At 35.0% G+C, this 25,481-nt stretch overlaps 1 protein-coding gene and 1 long non-coding RNA gene across 2 annotated transcripts; one reads left to right on the top strand and one right to left on the bottom strand.

Moving 5' to 3' along the window:
• Window positions 1-2,670: 2,670 nt before the first annotated feature.
• LOC110713115 lies at window positions 2,671-3,490 on the top strand. The gene is made up of 2 exons (XR_002509771.1): window positions 2,671-3,017; window positions 3,282-3,490. It is a non-coding gene; the product is annotated as an uncharacterized LOC110713115 (long non-coding RNA).
• Window positions 3,491-3,924: 434 nt separating this feature from the next.
• LOC110713114 (protein POLLEN DEFECTIVE IN GUIDANCE 1-like) lies at window positions 3,925-18,056 on the bottom strand. Its single transcript, XM_021891574.1, has 11 exons — window positions 17,191-18,056; window positions 12,463-12,614; window positions 11,856-11,959; window positions 10,852-10,940; window positions 10,591-10,664; window positions 6,885-7,035; window positions 6,630-6,797; window positions 6,217-6,314; window positions 6,001-6,123; window positions 5,176-5,244; window positions 3,925-4,996 (listed from the first exon to the last, which is right to left on the bottom strand). Exons 1-11 carry the CDS (start codon window positions 17,705-17,707, stop codon window positions 4,796-4,798), a joined length of 1,746 nt encoding a protein of 581 aa, XP_021747266.1. The 5' UTR covers window positions 17,708-18,056; the 3' UTR covers window positions 3,925-4,795.
• Between the last annotated feature and the right edge of the window lie 7,425 nt (window positions 18,057-25,481).

Raw genomic sequence — 25,481 nt, 5'->3', positions numbered from 1 at the left:
ATACTCTCAATCACACCAATCCCTTGACAATGCGTATGTCAAATTACCGAACTTCACATCATCAAGCTAACCTGTGCAATACTGCTCCCCAATAATACAAGTGTAATAATTGGATCATCACAGGGTCATTGAAAGGCGAAGGCCATGACCAAAAGAAAACACACAAAAGCACGCAATCAGCAAAGCTGAGTACATACAAGCTACAATGCACAAAACCTAGCATGCTCAATTAATTAAAATAAATAAACATATAACACAAATTAATTAATCAAGACACCACACTTAAACAATTCAGTTGACTCAACATACTTCTGACCATTTGCAAACACTCGACTCTTTGGGTTTGGTTTTGGGGAGACACAAATGAGTGTCTACAAAGTGTATCACTTAAAAATCACGCCCAGAAATGGAAAGTATATCACTTAAAAAAACACGGAGGGAGTATATATTAATTATAGCACGGGCATTAAACTAGACTTTTATTTTTGTAAAATATAAAATCCCATATATGTAGTTTTTTTTTTTACTTATATATCCCTACCTTACAAGCTTACTCTTATGAATAGTGCTATTCCAATTTTACCCTTTAAAATGTCATTAATATACACCTCATTCAGGGGCGTAACCAGGATTTTTTTAAAGGGGTGGCCTAATCAATAATATAAAAAAATAACTCGACAAGTCATAAATGCATACATAATTTGGTTAAAAAAAATCAACATAAACCATTTTAAAAAATTTTACCCTTTAAAAAATCAACATAAACAATTTTACCCTTTAAAATGTCATTAATATACACCTCATTCAGGGGCGTAACCAAGATTTTTTTAAAGGGGTGGCCTAATCAATAATATAAAAAAATAACTCGACAAGTCATAAATGCATACATAATTTGGTTAAAAAAAATCAACATAAACCATTTTTTTAAAAAAAAGGTCCGTACAAATTTAAAGTGCCAAAAAAAAAAAAAATTACTTAACATGGGCTCTCCTAAGTTTTATAGAATATAAGTCATCTATAATTGACTTTATTTTAATTTTCCAGCAATCTTCTTCTCGATATACACTAGCAAGAAATCGGAAAGAAAGTCATCTTCCACCTTATTTCAAAGATTAGTTTTCACAATTAACAATTGTAAAATTAATGGTTTACATAGTTTTTTTTTTATCGTTAATGGTTTACATAGTACCTAACCCTATAGGCTATATGTATAGATTATAGAAGTACTCTTCAGTTTTTGATAATTAGTACTAGTATTTCTCAAAAATAAAATAAAATAAATAAAATTAGTACTAGTAGGAAATGAAGTACTGTACACAAAAAGTGGGGTAATAAAAGATTCTTTCCTTTTTCTTGTGATAGCCGACAAATATGTTACATCATGGGGTTTTTTAAATTATTTTTGTTTGTTTTTTTTGGTTTTTATATAAACATATTTGGGCTTAGCGTTAAACAATTTTTTGGGCCAAGGGGGTGGCCATGCCCCCCCCCCTAATTCCACCACTACCCTCATTAATATATACAAGTTTCATAAATTAATAGTGTTTGAACAATTATATTATACCATCTAAAATGTTTATTTATTTATTTATTTGCCTAAACATATTTCTTTATAATTCCCTACCTTATAAAAGTGTTTGGACAATTTTACCATCTAATTAAGATGTTTATTTATTTATTTGCCTTTATTAATGATAATTACCACTTTATTTTAACTCTTAAGAATAATACGTGGACATTTATACCCCTAAATCTATTTCTTTATATATTTCTCTCATTATTATTTTTATTTCTTATCTTATTTTTTTTTATAAAACGTACAAGCTTACTCTTATGAATAGCGTTATCTTTCAAAATGTGTATTTACATATATACCCTCATCAATATATACAAGTTTTATAAATGAATAGTGTTTAATTTGGACAATTATACCATTTAAAATGTTTATTAATTATTGCCTTTATTAATGATAATTACCACTTTATTTTAACTCTTAAAAAAATGTGTGGACATTTATACCCCTAAATATATTTCTTTACATATTTCTCTCATTATGCTGTCAATAACAAAATTTGTAATGTAAGACGAAACCGAAAGTGATTCCGAATATAACTAGCTATAGCCGCGCGCATTGGCTACCCTAGTATATATAAAATCTCATATACCTTATTATTTTTGTTTTTAACAAAATAAAGTCTAATGCTTCAATAACCTTGATAGCTGTACAAGTATAAAAAATATTGATGTAGTCGATGTATTATTATTAATGAATTTGTATTGCCACAATTAACTTCGTAGAATTTAGTAACAATTGTGCCTTGTATAGGACTTAATCTAGTTAAAAAGTAATACGGGGACAAAGTAAAAGTATGTGCAAGAGAGAAAGAAAGACAGGTAGATGGTTTGGCCATCACCTACTTTTATCAGAGAGGAAAAAAAAAAAAGTGAAACAGACTACAATCTAATACCACTGAAAACTTATAGTGTACCACTAGTTTTAATAAGTATCATTGGAAGTGTCATTGGTACAACTACGTACCACTGGAATTAGGGGTGTTCAAAAATACCCGACCCGTTTGACCCGACCCGTTTTCCCGCCGACCCGCAAAGTACCCGACGGGTATTTTTGATTTTTTTCCCTAATTTGCGGGTCGGGTACCCGACCCGTTAAAAATATAAGTTTCGCGGGTCGAGTAATGGGCCGACCTCTGACTGTATCGGGTACCCGTTAAATACCCGGAATTTTTTTTTTTTTTTTTTTATAATTTTATTAGCTGGAAGTCCTTTAGGGAATTAGGGTCTTTCCTCTTACTCTCTTAGTAGCCGCACACTAACCCCTCTCCTTTTCTCTCGCCTCTTTCACTATCAAACACACACTCTCAAACACTCCCAGGCAATCTCCTTCCTCCTTATCAGGCGACCTCCGTCAATGCCTTTCAGGCGACCTCCGTCAATCCCTTTCAGGCGACCTCCGATCCGTCAGACCCTCTCGGGCAACCTCAGATCCGCCGCGCAAGGTTAGTTTATTAATTCTTTGCTCGATTTTTTGGGGTTAATTGCTTAATTTTTTGCTTGTACGTTAATTCTTTTCTTGTTAGTTTATTAGTTCTTTGCTCGATTTTTTGGGGTTAATTATTTAATTCTTTGCTCGATTTTTTGGGGTTAATTGCTTAATTCTTTGCTCGATTTTTTGGGGTTAATTGCTTAATTCTTTACTTTTTATCCTTGGTGATATTCTACAATTGATTTATGTTTTTCTTTGAATGATTTATCTTGTGTAGGGATTATAGACTTGGCTTTGGAGCAACCAACAATTATCATTGATGAAACTATTGAAGCTTCGGATGTCACAACTCACAAGTGACAGAATTTATTCCCTCTCCCACTTAGTTTGATTTGTGGCTTTGAGAATATTGTTTGGACTTTGTAATTTATTTGGTTGTTTTGTTTTTATCTATTAAAACGGCAGGTTTAAGGCCATATTACGACATGTTTTTTTTTTTAAACAAACATATATGTTAAAATTTCGGGTACCCGGGGAAGGTACCCGATAAAAACGGGGGTACCCGCTTTTAGCGGGTCAGGTAATGGGCCGCTTAAATAACTACCCGCACTTCCGGGTACCCGAAAACCCGGTTATGAGCACCCCTAACTGGAATGACAAGTGACGTTATTTGACAACCCAATTTGCCAATATTTACGAAACACAAACTTTTAAAAAAATCGGGTACATCCATTTTAAATCTCTCTTAAAGTGATCAAAAGTTACCTCTAAAATGAATAAAAGTTACCCCTAAAATGAATAAAAGTTACCCTAATATGTATAAAAGTAACCCAATACAAATAAAAATAATCTACGTTTTATTGGTAACGAATAACATTTTAAATGGCTAAAATTTAATTATTAGTGATTGAAAGTAATTTTATCACCCTTATAAAACTTTTCTTTTTCGATTTGTAAAAAAAATCATATTATGTTTAAAGTTACCCAAAAAAAGGCAAAAAGTTATCCTAAATTGACTTAAAGTTACCTCTATACTGCTCGATGTACACTAATATTAGTGTAAACCGGATATATACAAAAGTTTTTGTTTACGAAAATGTCACGTTAGGCACTTATCAAATACCTATCAGTTCCCGTCAAAAAAAAATGGCTATCAGTTAGCTGCTAGAAATGCCTCGATATGTTGAATATTTTGAAGCCAACTAGGTGTTTCCAGAAACCTTTCAGTGAGATTAATGCATGTATGACTTGTGCTAACTGAAAATCAATCAACATGCTCATCTACATTATATATAAACAACGTTAAAGGCATCGATCTCTTGCTAACCAAACATTGAACCCCCCATTTTCTCTCCCATTCCATACACGCTGAAAATCTCAATTTCATGTAAAGAACCCCCAAACTGGTTTACAGTTGTGCATCCTCCGAAGAACAAAGTACAACCTTTTGCCCTATCACCGTGTTCAACCATTTGGCCTTGTGGATTCCTCTCCTTCACACTAAACAAGAGTAGCAATGAATGATCAATTTGTGTCCGCTTGCCACTATATACACATTTCTGTTCGAGACGATTGCAGTGGCTGGAACTATGAAGATTTTTAAGGCAATACCATCAACTCAAGCATTTGTTCATCATGGTTCACACAATATCTAAATCAGAGTATAACCCATTCAGCAAGATTCGGCCTTTCGACTTGTGTTGATCCCCATACCCAAAAGGTAAGACATTTACCTTGGTGACCCTCCACTTCCGATCATCAGCAATCAGTCCTATCTCATAACAATGTCATTTAGTCAGAGTGAACTTTCCTCTTCTGGCACCTTTTGATGTACCAAGCTGCATGCTTTTGAAGCCCCATCCCTATCATCACCTTCAGGCTCACAAGCATCACATAGGTCAACATTGTCAAACATAAAATCCAGAAAAGTCTCCAAACCAGAGGACTGCAGGGAAGACGAGCAGCATATACAGGGGTGAGCACCCTGATGACCTGGTGTTTACAAGTAAAAGATAGAAGATTTACCCAGAGCCCCATATATACCACAAAAGATATTTCAAAAAGAAGATATGCAGTCTAGCGCTCTGCCTCTAAGTACATGACACAAAGAGATGACAAATACATACAGGAAGAATTTCCCCAAGGTACAACATAAAAGAAAATAAACTTACCACACAAGCTGGGGCCACAGGAACGAAAGTGAGCGTCTTTTTTTCAGCATCAGTCTGAATGTTCAGAGTCTAAAGTAAGAAAAACATAAGCCGTGGTAAGTACAAATTCAAAATAATAAAAATAATAATAACACTACACATGCGGAAATAAAGTCTTAAAGATTAAGGCCTTATTTGGAGATGGAATATTTGACAAGATGGTATTATTAGCTGTTTGTAGTTTTGTACCAACTATTGCCTTCCTTTTTACAGAGTAGTTCTTAATACTTTCTTATCTTCAACCGTCATAGATAGTTCACACTTCACTTTATTGCATTTTTGGCAGACCTCTTTTACTACCAAACGCCCATACATCTTACCCCACAATGTTATTACCTTCTTCGTCATTTCTTAGCAAAGCATCTCTCAGTACCTTGTCAGACACCTCTATATTAATAAAGACCATGTGTAGGTCCTTCTTTCTTGCACTATAGTACTCATTTTTTGTCTATTGTAGATCGTGCAGCATGAATCCAAACCAATTCTTTAAGACACTATCACATTTTCTCATTTTATATTTTATCACGTTCTCCCATAACTAAAAGTCAATAGCCAACAAATAAGTGGTGAACAGTCCCTGTCCCTCTGTATCAGTGAGAAAAGCAAAAGGATGAAAAGCTAAGGGATGTTTAAAAGGCATGAGGTACAATGCATACTTAGGCAATATGAGACCTGGAGTACAGGCTTGAAACATGAGGTGAAGCAAGGCCAATAACATAGAATAACGCACAATCTCCCTGCTTACATGCATGCACGATCTGCAACATAATAAAGCAAGTAGTGTACCTGTTTGCAGAGGTCTTCAAGAAACTCAGAGTACACAATGGGTTTTATGTCATTAAATTTGGCAATAAATGAATGCTTAATGACATCAATTGCCATTTCGGAGAAATAAACCAAGAGAGCATTCTGTCAAAATTAGCACATTCAGTAACGTAAAAAAAAAGGTGACAGTAAATTATTTGTAAATTAATTTAATGAAAAGATATTCTTCAAACTCACAGAAAGGAAATTTCCGAACCATGGACCCTCAGCTTCCTGAATATTTTGTGCCAAAACAAATATGACAAATGCTGTGATATGGAACCTCTCGATTGAATCTAATCATGTAAAAGAACAAAGGAGACACAGTAAGCACCATCAGACATCAGTGATCAGTCACATCACAACAACCTAAATCAACAGGGAGATGCAGTAATAATATTTAATAACAGCAATAATATTCATTGCTGCATTTATATTAAAATGTTACATTGACTACTATATTACACTTGCTCATTGGATCTTATTTTAAAAATATTTGTTTAAGTTTCTGAAAATTTCACTTTTCTTTTGTACCCAAAAGAAAATAAAAGAGAACAGAGTTAATTGATGGTTACTGGTGATAGCGTTACATATGTAGAAACAATGCTTACCAGAGTATACAATGCTATGAACATTATCTTTACTGAATCTCTTGAACACATTGCTTTTAATCTCCGCAAAATTATTTGAGACTAGCAGAGCAAGTAAAGCATTATTATGAGCCACTATACAGGTTGACAAGGTTATTGCCTGAGCTAATAATATAAAAGAATGAACAAGTAAGAATAAGAGTCAAGGAACCCAACAAAACTAGAACTACAACCATAATTTCAAGAGCAAACATATATATTCAATATGGAGGATATTTGAAGCAGCTGCAGCCAACAATAAATCAATGGTATATCTTTCCAGCCAATATCTTGATAACTCTGGTGAAGAACATGCAAACCCCTCAGCAGTATTGAATAATGTCTGAAACACATCACCTCCAAAACTTTGCCAAAGTTTATCAAATATCTGCCATGGATATAAAATAAATTGAATTTGTCAATACCTACAAAAATCAATAATGTTAAGCAACAGACACATTCACAAAATGAGCTTAGATATGCAATGCCACATTCACAGATGCATTCTACTTTCTCCCCTACCAGAATGAGCAATAGGAAAAAGAAACATATCAAAAGCAACACGTACAACAATCTTGGTTTTGGATCGAAAGTGCCAACAAAACAAATATGCCGGAACCATCAGTACAGCACCTATTATAACAAACTATAGTCATAAACTAGAGTGGAAGAAAGCCTTATCAGGAGGTCATGCTAAAAAAAATTTAGTTGGTGTGGAAGGGGAGGCAGATAATTCTATAGATCTCATCCATCAAGCATAGGAAATGTTCTTCCCCAGCTGTAAGTTTTGGAACATTCAAGTATGGGTATGAAACGCCAGAAAACCCAAGCTGGAAAACAAAAGGCTTCAGAAAAGGGATGCTGAAACGAAGTTTAAAAACAGGCATAAGGGCCTTATGTGTGTTTACAACCCAGCAATGTCAAGCCAAGGTAAAAAATTAATTGAAAGTCTTAACTAAAAACCCTAGCTGCTGAAAAGAGACATATAGACCTGTTTCTCTTTCTGTCTAAGTCTTGGTCTCTCTAACGTGCACACAATAAGAAACGATTATATCTAGCAGTAAGGTTGCCACTCTCATCTTTCCTTACTCCTGTATTATGAAAAGCTTCCCAATGAAGAACCCACCCACCTCCCACAGTGGCGAGCTCATCAATCTCATTTTCATGGGATGCCTCCGCATGTGAAAAACCCAAAAACTGTCAATATAGCACATAGGTACTAGAGGCCAAGCACCACATCAGTTGAAATATTATATAATAATGGGAAAGAGACATAAAAATGAGGCTCCCATCCCACACATCCTGAATGTGTTACCCATAATGAGGCTCCCATCCCACACATCCTGAATGTTTTACCCACACAAAGTATTATGACTAATATTGAACCTAACAGCGAAATAAAAAGAAAGAAAGAAACACCTGAGAAATTAATTTCCATGGACAAGCATGTCACTGTTTCACCACACAAAGCATCTCACCTGTTTTATAGTAGACCATATTGACTTTGGTTATAAGAGTGAGTACCAGCAGGTTTTGAAATAGATATATATTTATCTTCTGTTTTGCTCCTTCACCATTACTCTCATTACATTCATAAAATGATCCAACTATTTTCTCATAAAAAAAAGGCTTAAAATTTTCAAATTCCAAGTAGAGTAATATATTAAATTTAATAACTTTTTCTTCATTTTATTCAAGATATTTGTTCTGTACTTCGTATCTAAGTTTTTCCGGTTTATTAGTCATTGCACTTTGTCATTTTCTTGTTTCAATTTCTGATTTCATTAGTAGTATAGAATAATAATGGGATGAAGTCATGAAGTTAATTAGACAGGTGAAGGATAGAACATAGAAGAAAGAAACAGAGAAGAGAAAAAAGATTTAGACAGGGTGAAGCAACAATCTAGCGTAGGAATCTTAATTTATCATTATGATGCTACCATTATCAATCATCAATTATCATAAAAGGTTACAAATATCCATAGCTGCAGGCAACCATGATTTATACAAGTAATAAGTTAAATCTAGAAAGAAATAAAAGAGACTTGAAAAGAAAGGACCTTCTTGTCAAAAAAGAAAAAGAAAAAGAAAGGACCTAACAACAACAACAAAGCCTTAGCCTCAAAATGATTCAGGGTCGGCTAACATGAAATGCCACAAGGAAGTGTCCAAAAAGCAAAATGGGTATAGCAAAATAATCGATCGAATAAAAGTTGGAAAAAAGTGTGTAAAGTGAAAAATAGATAGAGAATACAAGTAAAATTTGCTAGAGTTTTTTTTACAAAAGTGGTAAAGGGATAAAAGGAGAAAGATATTTGATTTCCTCTTACGCTTTTAAAGTCATTCATTAATATTATGACGATTGATTACATCAATTAGAAAAGTCAGAATTCATTTATAGTGTAATTGGTCACTTGAATTTCATTAGAAATTCTGGAATTGGATAAATCAAGTGTTTGGAAGATGAAGAATTTCAAATGTAGAATAGGCCCAATACCAAACGCAATCAATAAGGCTCATGGCTTTAAAATTACAATTTTTACAATGTCATTTGAAATTATTGTACTCCTCTACAACATACTGCACAACCTAATTCTACAAGCCCACAGCTCAAACCTAAAACACAAACTAGGATTTCAATTTCCCTCTCAATCTCTCTTTCCTCTACAGTTCATACCCCCAATTTTTCTCTCCTAAGGAACCATATATATTAATGCTTATCGACTTTGAGAAAAAGCTTGAGAACGAGAGAGAATGAAAATGGTGTATACGAGTGTGTGGATTGGAAGCTATTATGTTGAAATTGAAGAAGAAGAAGGGATTAAGCTTCCTTTTTTTTTTTTTTTTTTGAGGTCATTGCAAATTTTGAAATTCGTTTTCTTCATCACTTAGAGAATCAAATATCAGAAGATCCAATGTACCATTTTTTTGTTTGAATTTTACTTATTAGTGTTGAGTTAGTTTTCCTAGTCATTAACGTATTCAAAATATTTCAGAATCATATAATTATTCAGTGATTAGGAAGTATTTCACTTGAAGTCAAAGTTTAAATTACTTCCAAAATAGCATAGAGGATCTAAAATAATGGATTCAGAAGTCTAGTAATTTTTAAACAGGAATCAAAACTCAGAATTTGAAATCAGATGAAGAATTTGAAATCAAATCCTTGTATCCAAACTTCAACACTAACTTAACAAATTGCAAAAATGAATAAGTACATCAATCAAATTTATTTAGAGCATTTCTAGGACTCCTACATAAGTTTTGGCAGCCATAAAGACTGGAGAAATCTTTAGCATTCAGATTCTATGCTGATATTGTAGGAGATTTGGTATTGGTGAATTATAAAATTTCTGAATCAATGTGTATAGGAAGACTTCATAATAAATAGGGTAGTTATCCTAACACCTCCTTTTCCTCGAGCTAAAGGCCTACTGGATTTCTACAAGTGAAGTCCAAATAGAATGGCAATTTGGCATAATTTCAAGTAGTATATTAGTATTCCCTCCATTCCATGAAGTTCTTATTTGCCTTTTATACAGTCTGCAATGCACACATTCGACCATTAATGAGAATCATGACCCGGCAAAGCGGGGCTTGCAGTAACATAACAATTTAAATAAGTTGACTACGTGCTACTTCTATATGATTAAAATAAAAGTTGATACATTTCACATAATTAATCCAACAAGATCCTACATGATATGATTATTTCTATACAATTATAGAAGTTACTAAAGGTCAAATTTTCTTATCTTTGACTATATAAAAAGTGAGTAGGAAAAACATTATGGAACAAAGAAAGTATAATATCCAATTAGAAACACATTGCCCCAGTTCTGCACATCACAAACAGGGAAATCTAAAAGAAATGACAAAAGAACCTTGAGATAGGAACTGTCTTCAAATCTTCAATATGCAGATATCTCTAACGATAGCTTACCTCTAAAACATTATAGACAACATAAAGCTTGATAATTCCTTGACCACGAATCATATGGTATATGAGGCTTATATCTGAAATATTAGCAAAGAAGGAAATAAGTCCAAAGATTAATCAAATACAACCGAGTTACAAACACCAGATTCCTTCACAAAGTCCAATAGAAAATGTTATGCTTAATATTCCCAAAATATTATGCTGCACACACACACGCACATGCGAGAGAGAAAGAGAGAGAGAGAGATGAACTTATAGTCATACCTGTCCGCCCCAAAAGCGTAACTCCAACAGCTAGAACAAAGAGACAACCAAAATCTGACAGCTCTGCGGCAGAAGGTGTTTTGGGCTGCCTGCCACAAACATGGTTAGATTATCATGTAAATTTAAGGAGCTACCAATACATCGAACCAAGGAAACTATAAACTATAGTAGTATTCATTAGTGATTATGAACCACAAAATTGCAACATCCTATATCACCACCTACGACTAAAAAAGTCCTAGAAAATGCTGTGAAACCATTGGATTTGGACAAAACCATCATCCTTATCAGCCTTTTGTGGTTGTTTACTACCCTAGATACCAAGATTGTCATCAGAATCTTGTATTAGCAAAGAACAGTGTACTTCTGTGCTTCTTGGAGAATCCCAATAGCTTGCAACTGAATGGTAGATATCTCAGATGCAGGAGATTCCTAGATCTTTTGTTTTTCCCCGTCACTTATCATCCTTGACCTCAAAGTAATAAGAGATTTCTCCAGTTCCATAAACAATCATCCCCCTATAAGAAACTTTAATCGTCAGCTGAACTGGCACCATCATTTTTTTTTTAATCCTTTGCCCAAATTTCTGCTGGATTGGGCGAAGGTATATTGAACAATGAGTGTTGACCCTTACAAACCAAATACAACCTCGCCAAGAGGGAATTTGGGCATTTTTCACACCTGACCCCAAAGTTACACTAGCGGCAGAGAACGGGTAATTCAGAACAAGTTCAGTTCTTTCAGGCGACAAGTCATTTATTCCCTTTTAGGCCAGTAGGGTCATCTACAGGTCTACATCCTATTATGATAGTGTGATAATCTAATCAATACCTATCACATTAACTTTTAGATCAAATTAAGTGGGTTTGGGTTGGGTTAATTATGGGTATGTCACACCCTTAGAGCAGGCATGCACTAGAGCACCTTATTAGTTACTTAGCTGTCTTCGATTCACAAATAACCACAAGAACCTTACAAAAATGAAGCAATGGTAAGCAACAAACCTTTTACTAAGTAGCCTCCATAGGGTTACCAGAGCTCTCATAGGTATGATAGTCAGCAACGACAAAAACGAATTCAAACAGACGAAGAAGCTCACGTCAATAAGCTGCCAGAGAAAATTGTATACTAAGCTTTAAGTAAACAAGTAAAACATAATCTCTTCTACATCAATAAGCCCACAACTACTAGTAAAAATTTTCTTTCCCGAAAAGATACAAATTAAAATGGATAAGGAAACCGGAACGACAACCAATGCATAAAATAAATTAATGAATTAGCAATAAAGATGATGAAATATAGATAAAATCCTAGTAGCATTAAAGAGCTTATTAAAGTCACCCTGAGAAACTTAACAAGAAACCTTACCATCAATTTATGATAAATATTAGAAAATATTTAGCAATCATCGAGCTTAAATTCACGACATGAAGCCAATAATAATACTTAATAACTAACGCAGTATGGATTGAAATGTAGTGAAAAACTCATGATATAGCACTTAAATAATGTTATTATAACAAGAACAGCATGCATCACAATACACATGAAGCAACATAAAAATTGACTTTCTCCAACATAAATACAAAGAAAGAGAAGCATAACAAATACCAGTTCACACCTCCATGGCAAGCGGAAGATAGTGTCATAAACTCTCTCTCTTTCTTTCTCAGTTCCTCGTGTCGTTGTGCTTCTAATAGAATTTCCATTGTGCATTTCTTCCATGAAGAATTTTATTGGTGAATTCTCCACAGGAAAAGGATCTAGAGGATAGTGAAGGAGATGAGATAAATAAATCCATGATTATAATATAAAAGACATACCCCACCCATCACATAATAAGTATCTCATTGAAGCCTTAAGTTTAAAGTAGCATGAGAAAGTCAAAACTAAGATATTACAAATCTACAATTAAATGAAACTAAACTATTCAATGGAATATTACAAATTTATTAGTAACCCTAATTCAATTTTCCAGACACTTTATGATTTGCAATAAAAGAACAAACTATTTGTATAGAAAATTTTAGTATTTTTACAATTAGTTCAACAATCTTGAAATTTATTTTTGACATCCCCATTTAAAAAGAGATTATTATCAAAATCTAAAGGAGCTACCCAACTAAAGATGGCTGTCTTAGTGTCAAGCCTGAGTCTCTTAGAGCTCGCAGGCCCACCAGTCAAAATTTTCAAAAGGGCAGTACAAGCACAGTCCAAGTCCACATGCCACCATGTTTTGCTTATGCATATAAGCCGAATTTCACTAATTATAACATGTTTTCTTAAATTATAATCCTTGTTACCTTAATTGGAAAATTTACCTAACCCCTTTCATTCAACCCATGTGATAAGGGGTCCGCCACTATGTCACCCTCATTATCTCTCTTACAAATTATGTGATATGAGACTCTCCACTATCTTTTCCGCAATCACATTTTCATACTTTTTTCAATATATACCAAAAAAGACTAGACTAACCTGCAATCTACTCTTGATATGTGTACCTAAGCCTAAGAGGACAATAGTTTGAGGACTAAGGAAGTAACACATCCACACAAAAAAATGATTAACAAGGCCACAACCCCATATGAAAGTTTGAACAAACTTTTTCTATATATGCCCTATTGCAGAAAAACACATAGAAGTATATCAACCAGCATCAGGCATGAGAAGCATCTAGGTAGAGAGACTAGGAACCAAGCTCCTTTGAGCCAAAAAAAAGCTGACATTACTCTGCAAAACTACTAATTGGAAGGGACTTTGGTGCGTGGAATCAGACAAAAGTTAGGCCAATCTTGGCTCTTTTGGTACCCTATAATATACGGAATTCAGCTCTACAGGGATTAAGTTGCTAGAAAGAAAAAAAAAAATGCTCACAACTTTGAAGCCATCTAATATGTCATGTACTATGGGTTTGGAATCTGTAAAATGAAACTCCTACTATTAGTTGAAATATTTTACTTCAAGACCTGATATCAGCCAAAAGCGTTGAATCTCTAAGGGTGCGTTCTGTTCACTTTAAAAGTTTTAAGGCTAATCAAATCTAACGTTAAGTTCAAATGAAGATAACACAACCAAACTTTTTAACCAGGAATAATTTAGCCTCCAAGAGGCTTTATTTTGAAGGTTGCCAATTTCTAAATCTACTTGAAATCACAATTTCAAATTGAGTTAACCAATAAGGATGGCAAGCAATGTGGTATAGGTTGATTATTAGCATTTAACGAATAATGAGAAAGATTAATCACATGCAATGGGTGGTAAAGCAACTGTGATGTGACATATTACTAGCCGATCCTTGCCTGCCCCTCTACATGCTGTATCTATTGAGGATTCGACTATAGTTTTAAGTTTTAAAGGTTACTTAGATCAATACTAATTTGTCAGAAAAAACCTCCTTAGCCGATTGCGGAACAAGAAATTTACTATCATGAGTGATATCTATAATAGATTATAGTTTTTGTTAGTTTTGAAGGAGTTTGTAATTTGAAGTTGAAAAACATTAGAAGGGTTCTTCCACCTCAAATTAGGTTGAAATGATGAATATACATAACAGTTCATTTCTAATTTTCAGGTAATACATATGGATAAATGAACAAGTATATGCAGGTGTATAAGGACCCATTAAGTGATGGGATGGATTGTTTTATTGTTTACATACATATGTGTTTCCATCCTGATATGCCAGCAAAGTAAAAGAGTATAGTGCTAATGAGCAGCTCCCGTTCCAAATCAAAGGCAAACTCTAAGAGAATACCATGCTACCAGCATAGCCACCAAAAATAGTATAGATACAACTATACAAGTATGAAAGACCCTCTCTTTGCACATACATCCTACACCATTGCTAATTTTATCATGAAATTGGCTAGGCCATCTCTACTCAATAGGAAGTACAATTATCCTACAAAGAAAAATAGCATTGAAGTACCAAAGGTTTGCAAAGTGCACGTCAAGCAAAGAGTCTTACAAATAGTGTCATAACAAAATATCTTAGCAATAGTGTATGTTGACCTTATGTTTTGATGATGACTCAAGGAACCTAAGCAAACCTATACAAGTTTAACTTTCGTTTTTAGCTTTGATTTATGACAGGTTTATGCTATGAAATTCTTGAGTGAGAAGGGAGCATGGAACAAGATCTAAGTTAGCTATGGAAGGATAAAGAAGTCAATCACAAGTCGTGTTCCTTTTATAAGGAACTGAAGCTCCAGAAGCTTCGAAGAGAAGTTCCTTTAGTGAGGAACTGAAGCTTCTCAGCGTATCAAGGAGTCTAATATATTTTATCTTTATGTTAGGCATCTTGTATTTATGCGAAGTACAATGATAATTTAAGGTTTAAGTGGATTTAAATTTATTTATGATAAAAGATTTTATTTTCCATATTTTAACTTGTTAATTTTTCGAAAATATCTTTTAAGTTAAAATATCTTTTGGAAAAAGATTTTCTGGTTTGATTTCATCTTATTCTTTGGAAAATCTGTTTTAGAAAATATTCTTTTAACGTGCATGTTACTATGTCAAAAGCAATTGAGATATTTTAGGAGCAGCAAAACTGATTTCCTAGTATTTCGTTTTACTTGCTGCCCAAGATCCCACTCCTTACACTTCCTAGTTTCAAGGAGGTTGTGGTTGAGTGGTGATTGTGGCAACGAGTATTTCAACTGCCTAAATCTTCTATAAATAGCCTTGGTTTTTCAGTTGGAAAATTACACTTGAGCATTACAGTCTTTTAGCTTTTAAAAAGAGTCATAATCCACTTGAATCCTTGAGTGTCTTTGTACTTAACAATTTAGAGTTTAATCTTTGAGTTGTATTGGGTTAGAGTTTGGGGAAACTCTAAGAGTGTTTTATTGATTTGAGTGAAGCAAGGAGAAAGAGAGAGTTTGAGAGTTCGACTGGTTGAGGGATCAGTTGAAGGGAGCTTAAGTTCATAGAGGAACTTGAGTTTAGAGTCTTAATTTGTAATAGGTTGTTTGCCCTATTATTATTAAGAATTGAGATTAAAATCTCTTGTGGTCGTGGTTTTTCTTCTTGATTAGGGCCAAGAAGTTTTCCACGTAAAATCTCTCTTTTCACTTTTAGTTTTTATTCGAGTTCCTTTATAAATTCCGCAAAAATTACCCTATTTCCTCTACAATACAATTCACCCCCCCCCCCTCTTGTATTGTTCATTCGAGTCAACAGTGTAGCAAGATATTGGCTCATTTACCTATGGCTTAATGTGAAGATTTAAAGTACCCAGTAGTTGCCAGCACATTGAAGTGAAAATGCAGAGAGAATGCATTTGATTGGAAAGGCTTATATTAGCAGCCCAAGTATATTAGGTAACACAGAAAAGTTTTTGAAAAGAGAAATAAGCTATCTACGAGTATTAAAAAAACATAGCAAGAGCAAGAGCAAGAGCATATTATTGGAGAAGGAAGTTTATTTCAAATTAATTAGCAATATTTTCTTTAATCAGATTCTCGTCTGCATTGCTATAAGGATAATGACCATTATTTGCTGAAAATCTATATACAAGTTCAAGACAACCCAATGATAGAGGATTACAAGCAGATGAAAGCTAACAAGCATAAAAGCAGATCAGAAACATTACATGACTTCATTTGTATATGGATGTGGTGTGGTTAGCATCACACAGAGGGATAAAAGATGACAGCCTGATGCGTGTGCAAGACAAGCATAATGATCATGTCAACATACAAGACGAGCTTAAATTTGCAAAAGATATACAATGTATATGCAACCTTCAACTATGTAACTTATCTAGCACATCAAGAATTATCATGAATGTAAAAAAAAAGTTGAGCTGTATCTCATGGAGCAAAATTCGGAAATTAAAAAAGCTTCCAAATCGAGGTGTATCTCATGGAATAGACTCAACAAAGCTGCTTATCATGAATGTAAAAAAAAAAAAAAATAATAATAAAAAAATAAAAAAAAGTTGGAAATGGTATCGATCACTCGATCAAACTCTTTTAACCCTACAGCTCATCATAGCTCTTATAACTACAAATTTAGACAGCGAATTGACTAAAGCGATTTCAAGTTACTAGCAAGAATCTCATTCGGTTATCAACTCTAACAAAATCAACAATGCACCACTTGAAATAAACAAATACTTGTATCAATCATCAAATAATTCTGTAGAGGGCTAACTGACGAACGCGATTTCAATTCTACTAGCAAGCATCTAATCAAGTTTTGGTTCAGCTCATACAATATCTTTTTTTATTTTTTTCCCGTCAAAAAAAATTACCAAACAATTTAAAAAACAGAACTTTAACTAATCACTTCCAAGAACAAGAAAAGCCAAATTGAAGTAAAAATTCTTACAATTAGGATCTTCCTCTGCCATAAATCGGCTCCAATCCAAAGACTCCGCAGTATCCAACTTCCCATTAACAAGATTCGATCTCGAATTAGAATTTGAATTCGCCTCGGGTTCCGGTACCTCTACAACCGGAATCAAATCTCCGCCACCACTTCCGCCACTACTGACATTCCTCTGGCGTAATTCCCCCTGCGAAACCTGGCAAACCGTACTCAAACTCTCCTCTCTCATCTCACAAACCACGAAACTCGGCGCCGAATAGCTGTGTGAAGTCATCGACGGCTCCTCCTCCAATACGGCAACACCACCATCACCGCCATTTTCAAAGATGGTGTTGAATTCAAATGGTGAGGGTGAATTAGGGGTGGATTTCTTCCGCCTTTGCTTTCGTCTTCGGCGATTGGACTTGTTGTTTTGAGGCAAAGGATCGGAGTTTGAACGATCGACAATGGTATCATCTGGAAAATTGGAAGAAAGGATCTCAAAAGAAAGCTGTTTTCCTTTGGATTTCAATGCCATTGAAGAAATTGGCTGATGAATCACTCAATTGTGTGATTCAAATCATCGAATTCTTGAACAGAAATTGTCTCGAAAAGTGCAAGAAGATCAACGAGAGAAAAGTGTCGAGTAATCGTTGCTTCGGTGGTGCGCTTCCACCTTCCAGGAGAGTGGTGCGCTGTTTGGGCGCGAGAGAATGAGTAGTAGTGTGGGTGCTCACTGCTCAGGTGGGATTATTAGTTTACTACGGAGTAGTGCACTAGTCCCCGCCGAGAATTGGTCGGATGCGCCAATCTCAATTCTCAAATCTCAATTCAAGGCAATTTTTATAACTGTTATTTGTTAATTGGGAAATGTTACGGGGGTGTTTGATTAATGAGACATGTTATGGCTTACGGAGATTGTGGGGATCAAAAATAACCACTCCATTAATTATTCCCTTTTAAATTAGGAAAAATTAAAAAGAATAATCTCACCTTTGTCACTTCTGCTCAAAATAATCTCACCTTTGAATAATCTAGAAACAATCCCACCTTTATACCCCATCTGCTCAAAATAGTCCCTTGACCGGTTTGTTTACTTGTTAGCCTATTAAAGAAGGTGTCTGCCACGTGTCGATTTCTTATTGGTCACTTTTAAAATAATATAACAACCAAAAATAAAAATTAATTATATTTAAAACAAAACCGAGCATCCTCCTCCCCCTTCCTGATCCCCCATCCGAACGGCGGTCAACCACCATCCCACCCATGCCGGAGCAGCCCCACCTTCTTCCCAATCCCCAACAATCATCCCGCGTGCCGTCACACTCCCTGCCCCCGTTAAAATCTCGTAGTAGGTGTGTCAGTGTGTGTGAGGGCATTATGATATGGTGCTATAGGCCTATGGCTATGGATCAGAATCGAAGAACAAGCTACCAATTGCTTTTCTTTACCATTTAACAATTTGCAAGTATAATATGATTGAAATTTTCCTGGAGTCTACTTAATTGATTTTGTTGTGCACACTTGATTTAGATTAAAATAACCAAGAATAGTAAACTTGGCTAGTTCATTTTTTTTAATAAATTTTATGCCGAAATTTCGCTATTCTCCATCTCTAAGTGAGAAGTAGTGTAACTGAAAAGATCTTATTAGGATGATGGTGTACTTACGTGTGTATTTTGTTGTTGTTTTTTTGGCAAATAAAGATTTTATTACCAAAGAAAGAGAGTTACAACTTACAAAAGCTAAGTTATAACTACCAAAACAACACCACAAGCCCAAACAGGACAAAAAACACCCCAAACACCAGTTCTAGGACCCACCCTAGCCACCTTCTAGGAAGGGTTCTAGGGAGGACCTAAAACAAACTGGACTCAAGCTTCCAGGTACCTTCTATGAAGGGCTCTGGAAACAAGGACCAGACAACAAAAAAAGTCAACCACTATGTAAAAACAGCAGCTAGCAGACTAGCCTACCAACTGAACCACCAAACAGCAAAGCCTAAACATACAAATATTTTCTATCAGCATCAATGCATCTACAAGAAACAGAAAAAATAACATCCCTAAAAGCAATATCTGCAGGCTTGTAGTCTCCAGTGAACATCAAAGTATTTCTCTGTATCCAGATGCAATGAATAGTCTCTGCAAAAACACATAAGCAACAACCTTCCTTTAGCAGTAGCTCTTCTACCTTATTGCAGCACCCAAAGGACTTCAGAGTCAAATCTCTGCCCAATTCTACAGAACCCAAGAAGTTTCAAAATTCTGTTCCAAATACTAGCACAATATGAACATTCAAAAAACAAATGAGAAACATTTTCTGCAGTACTAGCACAAAGGATCACAGGTTATATTCCAAGTAGTAAGTCTATCTTTAGTGACTAATCTATTCCAAATAGCCAACCAAGTGATAAACACACTCTTAGCAGAAGCTCTGTTATTGCAGATTATTCTCTTCCAAGTCACTTTCTCAACTTGTGGTCTGATCTGAAAGTAGAGTTGTCTAATGCTCATTTTACCATTAACTGTAATTCCAGGCCATCTACCCACATTATCAACCAAAATTCTGCAATTCATGATCTTCCTTAAGACCCAAGAACATTTGTTAGGAACAGGAGAAGACCAGAAATCTTTGTTGCTGAAATAATATGTATGAATCCATTTTACCCATAGATTATCAGATTTATGAGCAATGTCCCAAAGAACTTTGGTGATTGCTGCTTTATTCCAATCTTCAAGAGAGGTAAGGTTCCCCCCTCCACAAGTCTTAGGCAAGCATAAAAACTTCCAAGAGACCAGAGCTTTCTTACTAGGATTAGATTTCCCAGTCCAAAGAAAACATCTAAATCTTGACTCCATTTCTCTCAAAATCTTTTTTGGTAAAATAAAAATCTGAGACCAATAAGCTTGGATACCAAAAAGAACACTCTTTATCAGCTGAAGCCTACCAGCATAAGACAAATGCCTAGCTGCCCACCCTTCAATCCTAGCAGTTACTCTCTCAACTAAAGGCTTGCACTGAGAAATAGTAAGCTTTTTAGAAGAAAGAGGAACACCCAGGTACCTAAAAGGCAAGGAACCTCTAGCAACCCCCAAAACAGACTGAAGCTCAACTTGATCTTGCTCACTTATCCCTCTAAAATAAACATCACTCTTATCCAGATTAGCAACCAAACCAGAAGCACCAGAGAATTTCTGAAAAGCTTGAAAAATCAACTGAATAGAGACAAGGTCAGCCTTGGAGAAAAGAAGTAAATCATCTGCAAACATCAAATGAGTAATCCCCAACTTTGCACATCTTGGGTGAAAATTGAAATCAAGGTTCACAGTCATCACTTTTAAGCACCTTGAAAGATATTCCATACAAACAGCAAAGAGAAAAGGGGACATAGGATCTCCTTGCCTCAAACCCTTTTTAGCAGAAAAGGGAAGAGAAGGGTATCCATTGATCAAAATAGAATAAGAGACAGTTGTAACACACCCCATAATCCAAGAGATGAATTTGTTAGGAAAACCCAACTCAGCAAGAATAGTTCTCAAAAAACTCCATTCAACAGAATCATAAGCTTTCCTAAGATCAACCTTAAGTAAACATCTAGGAGTGATGAACTTATGAGAATAACCCTTGATAAGCTCAGTAGCAAGAAGGATATGATCACCAATATGATTACCAGGAATGAAGCCAGCCTGAGCATCATTAATGACATCTCCAATATCTTGTGAAAGCCTGGCTGTAATAATTTTAGAAATAAGCTTGTAGACTAAAGTACAGCAAGCAATAGGTCTATACTCCTTTACATAAGAGCGATTAAAAACTTTAGGAACAAGAGTAATGGTAGTACAATTCCATTGTCTAGCCATTTGACCATTAGAAAAGAAATCCAGAACAGCAGCATACACATCAGCTTTAACAATATCCCAAGACTTTTTGAAAAAGACAGCATTAAAGCCATCAATTCCAGGAGCTTTATCATTATCAATACCCTTAAGAGCAAGATCAATCTCACTGAAAGTAACTTCAGCCATAAGAAAATTCTTAGCATTCTGATCAAGCTGAGGGCCAGTTCTCATATCAGCTAAATCAACCCCAGGGAGAGAAGAAGCAGCAGAACCTAAAAGATTCTTATAGAAGTCCAAGATTTCCACAACAATGAGATCAGGATCCCTGAGCAAAACCCCTTCATTATTATAGATAGAATCAATTTTGTTCCTATTTTGCCTGTTTCATTACAGAGAAAAAGAAATGAGAGTTAGCATCTCCAAGCTTAATCCATTCAATTCTAGATTTTTTCCTGTAGATACTACTTTTAATATGCATCCAATGTTTCACTTTATCAATAGCAATATTCTCAAGAGCCTGAAACTGGATATTGGTCCAATCATCAGCCAACTTCATTTGGATATCACTAAGATCCCTGTGAGCTTGCTCCAAATTTTCAGTGACATTAGCAAAATGTTTAACATTCAGAGCCTTCAATCCAAGTTTAACGACCTTTAGTTTATTCCAGACAGACAGCATTGGGGAATCATGCTGTCCACAGGACTCCCAAGAATCCTTAACAATCTGCTGGAAATCTTTATGATCAGAAAGACAATTAAGAAATCTGAAAGGTCTACCCTTCCCTAGACCAGCAGTGCTAATATTAAACAAAAGAGGACAGTGATCAGAGAGAGAAGGAGGGAGATAAATGACTTCAGTTTGACCATAATCATTACTCCAAGCTTCATTGACAATGCCCCTATCAATTCTAGTAACAATTCTACTAGCACCTTCACCCTTGTTAGACCAAGAATAAAAAGAGCCTTTACTCTTAATCTCAGTGAAGTCCATTGATTCCATACAATCCTTAAAATCTCTAACTTCAGCATCAGTCACAGGATTGCCATTAAACCTATCTTCAGAGCAAAGGACAGAATTAAAGTCTCCCAAACAAATCCAAGGGACATGAGAACTCCCAAGTGTCTGCAATCCAAGCCACAAAGGTTTTCTATCATGAATTGAATGCAGACCATACACAAAAGTACACAGAAAAAGATGTTGTGAATCTTTAGAGCTAATCTGAGTATGAACAAACTGTTCATGATCAGATAAAACATTAACAGTTACTTTATCAGTTTTCCAACCAACCCAAATTCTTCCTTTAACAGCATGATTATAGTTTCAGTACCAGGACCATAATCTACCAAACTTCTTTTGAATAGAATTTTGATTATGAATTTTGACTTTAGTTTCAAGAATAGCAATCACATCCACACTATGATCTTTTAAAAGCTGCTTAACAGCAGCTACCTTATCAAGGTCATTAAGACCTCTGATATTCCAAGAGACTACAATCATTTAACCAAAGAGGGATTACCATCACCCTCGATAGGATTTGCTTCAGCAATTTCATCTTCTAGCAAAGCAGAATAAGCATTGTTAGTTCTAGGAATATTCTGATTAACCCCAACAGTATGAGATCTAGCCCTTTTGCTTACCACCCTCCAATCAGCATCAGAATAAGTAGAAAAAGAAGCATGAGCAGGGGTAATCAAGGGTTGCAAATCAGAACTTTGATCCTTCCCCTGGTCTTGTTCAGAAACAGCAGCTACAGGATCTGAAATAGGCTTTTTCTGAACCCAAACTTTCTTTGGATTTGTGTGGGGATTAACTTGCTGAGCCTTAGGCTTATCCTTTGGCTTAGGAGCATTACAATCATGCCCCACTCTATCACACTTCTTGCAAAAGGGAGGAGACCATTCAAATATGATTCTTAATTCAATCATTTCTCCCATAGGACTCTCAACAAGCAGAGTAGTAGGAAGGGGCCTAGTTATATCAACTTCAATAAGCAGCCTAGCAAAGGAGACTCTCAGTTGTCTAGTTGTATATTCATCAGCAAACAGAGGCACCCCAATTATGCTACCAACTCTACTTAAGGTATCTGAGCTCCAGCAATTCAAAGGCAAATTTGGTATTCTTACCCACAGAGGAACAGTTCTAAGAATTTCAGCTTGAAATTTAAACTTGTCACTCCATGGTTTAACAATAGCAGGCTTATTATTGAACATATGAGGTCCAGAACTTAAAACAGTATCCTTCTCAACAGATGAATTCAAATTAATTATGAAATAACCATCATCATGCCAAAAAATCTCAGGTTTAGCAAAGTTACTCCAAGTTTGAGCAATGTATTTGTGAACAGCTGAAATTGTAGGGTAAAAACCAACAACATAAAAGATAATCGCATTACACCATTTAGAGTTACCTGCCTCAATATCTTTTGCCTGAATCTGAGCAACATATTTCCCATCCTTGAGCACAGGAGCCACAAAAGAAAGAGCAGCACCTTTAGCAGTCAATTTGCCTCGAAATAGATTAACCCACTTCTCAAAATTTGGTGCCTGTTTCAATGATTCAACTGGTTCAGGAAGATCCTCAGCCCCCGAAACAACCGGAACAGAAGCATTTGGGTCACTATCCAACGCTTTATCCAATGGAACAGTAACCGGAGAAACCCTAGTTACTGTTTCATTGATTTTCTGTATCTGAGAGGAAGCAAACGATTCTTCTAAGATCTTTAACTCAGCTCTAGTAATCCTACCTCCTGAAGGGTGAACAAGGTGAGCTGGAGGAGACACTAGCTCAGTCTCATCTTCAACCTCTGGAATAGTCATATTTAAATTCTTCAATCGACTGAGATCAGTAGGAGTAAGAGATCCAAAAGCAGGGGAACGAGGAAGTGGAGTATCTTGTTTCTTCTTCTTAGCCATGACGGTCAGATGTGAGTGAGAAAAACCAACATCACCTCAAACCACCATGAAAATCACAGAAAACCAGAGCTTCTCTCTCTAACTTTCTCTCACTAACCAAATTAATAATGATCACCTCTTGTATTTTGTTGTTAGAAAGAGGTACGAGGCATCAAAGTAAGTATTTTAATTATTTTTATTAATGTTATGATGTAGAAATCATGTTTAGGTTGTTATTTTGATTACTAGTATCATGTCTAGGGTAACTTTAATACTAAGTATGATCTTCATGATGCCTTTTATGTTCTTTCCTAATATTCATGTTAGTATCATGTTAGGATTAAAGCTTTGATTTTTATTTCTTAGTGACATGCTAGGGTTTGTTATTAATCATGTTAGTATTATGCCTAGGATCTTGCTATTTTTATGCTTTAACATGATTATTTTAATTTTTATTATTATGATTATAATTTTATGATTTATTATTATTATTATTATTATTATTATTATTATTATTATTATTATTATTATTATTATTATTATGTTGCTTGTTATTCATTGTTATTGCTTGATCACACCTTTTTATGCATGTTTAAAGGGAATTGGTATTTGTAATCACGCTTAATAAGATAATTAATAATCTTGTTTAGGGTTAATTTGATTATAATTCAAGTGATCGCCAATAATAGTTTTATTTATGCATTATATTCAACCAACATAGATAAACAGGTTTAGGGTTAATCCTATTGATTGCATGTTAGTCCGAAAGCGCACATGAATACGATCAGAATAAAGTAGAGGCCTATTATTAGGGCAGGTTCAATCTCTTTTAGGTTGGATTTGTACCTTTATCCCCGAACCCTATTTGGTTCAAGACCTTATGGAGTTGACGATCTCTTGGATCATTAAGGGGTGTAACCTTCACCTCGTGAACGGTTTACAAGTTCCTAAAAAAAACTTGTTGGCGACTCTTTTGCTCTATCTTCTTTCCCTTTGGACGCCACCGTACTTTAGTGTATGATCACAGTGGGGTTCAAGGTAGGGGATTACCGCTTAAAATATTCCCTATAACAATCAATCAACACATTCCCCAAATTAAGCATAATCAATCAATCATACAAGTTTCACCCTATCCCTAGCCAAAAAACTACTCTAACATCATGATCTAATCAACAAACAACTAAAGAAATCAAGAATCAACAATCTATGAAGAATAACTACTCTAATCAAGCATCAAAGATCAAAATCAAATCAAATCAAACAAAATAAATCAACTAATCAAAACAATAAATGAGATAGAGTTAGAAATTCCCATTGATAATAGAGAAGATCTCCAACACAATTTTCACCCTTGCATCTTCAATCTCTCAATCACCATTGAAATTCCTCACTTTCTCTCTCTAAAATCTACTCCTAAACTAACCCTAAAACTAGAGAGAGAAACTCTCAACTAAGCTAAAATTATGATAAAAAACTAAAATGAAGCTTTCTTACAAAAATCGCAAAACAAAGAAGAGAAAAGTCGGAAACCCGGAGAAGAGCACCCGCGCTCTTCTGGGTTTCTTCGGATATTCTCGC

Source organism: Chenopodium quinoa, unplaced genomic scaffold, assembly GCF_001683475.1.
Source record: "Chenopodium quinoa cultivar QQ74 unplaced genomic scaffold, ASM168347v1, whole genome shotgun sequence".
Lineage (NCBI taxonomy): Eukaryota > Viridiplantae > Streptophyta > Magnoliopsida > Caryophyllales > Amaranthaceae > Chenopodium > Chenopodium quinoa.
This window is presented reverse-complemented; position numbering and strand designations above follow the sequence as displayed.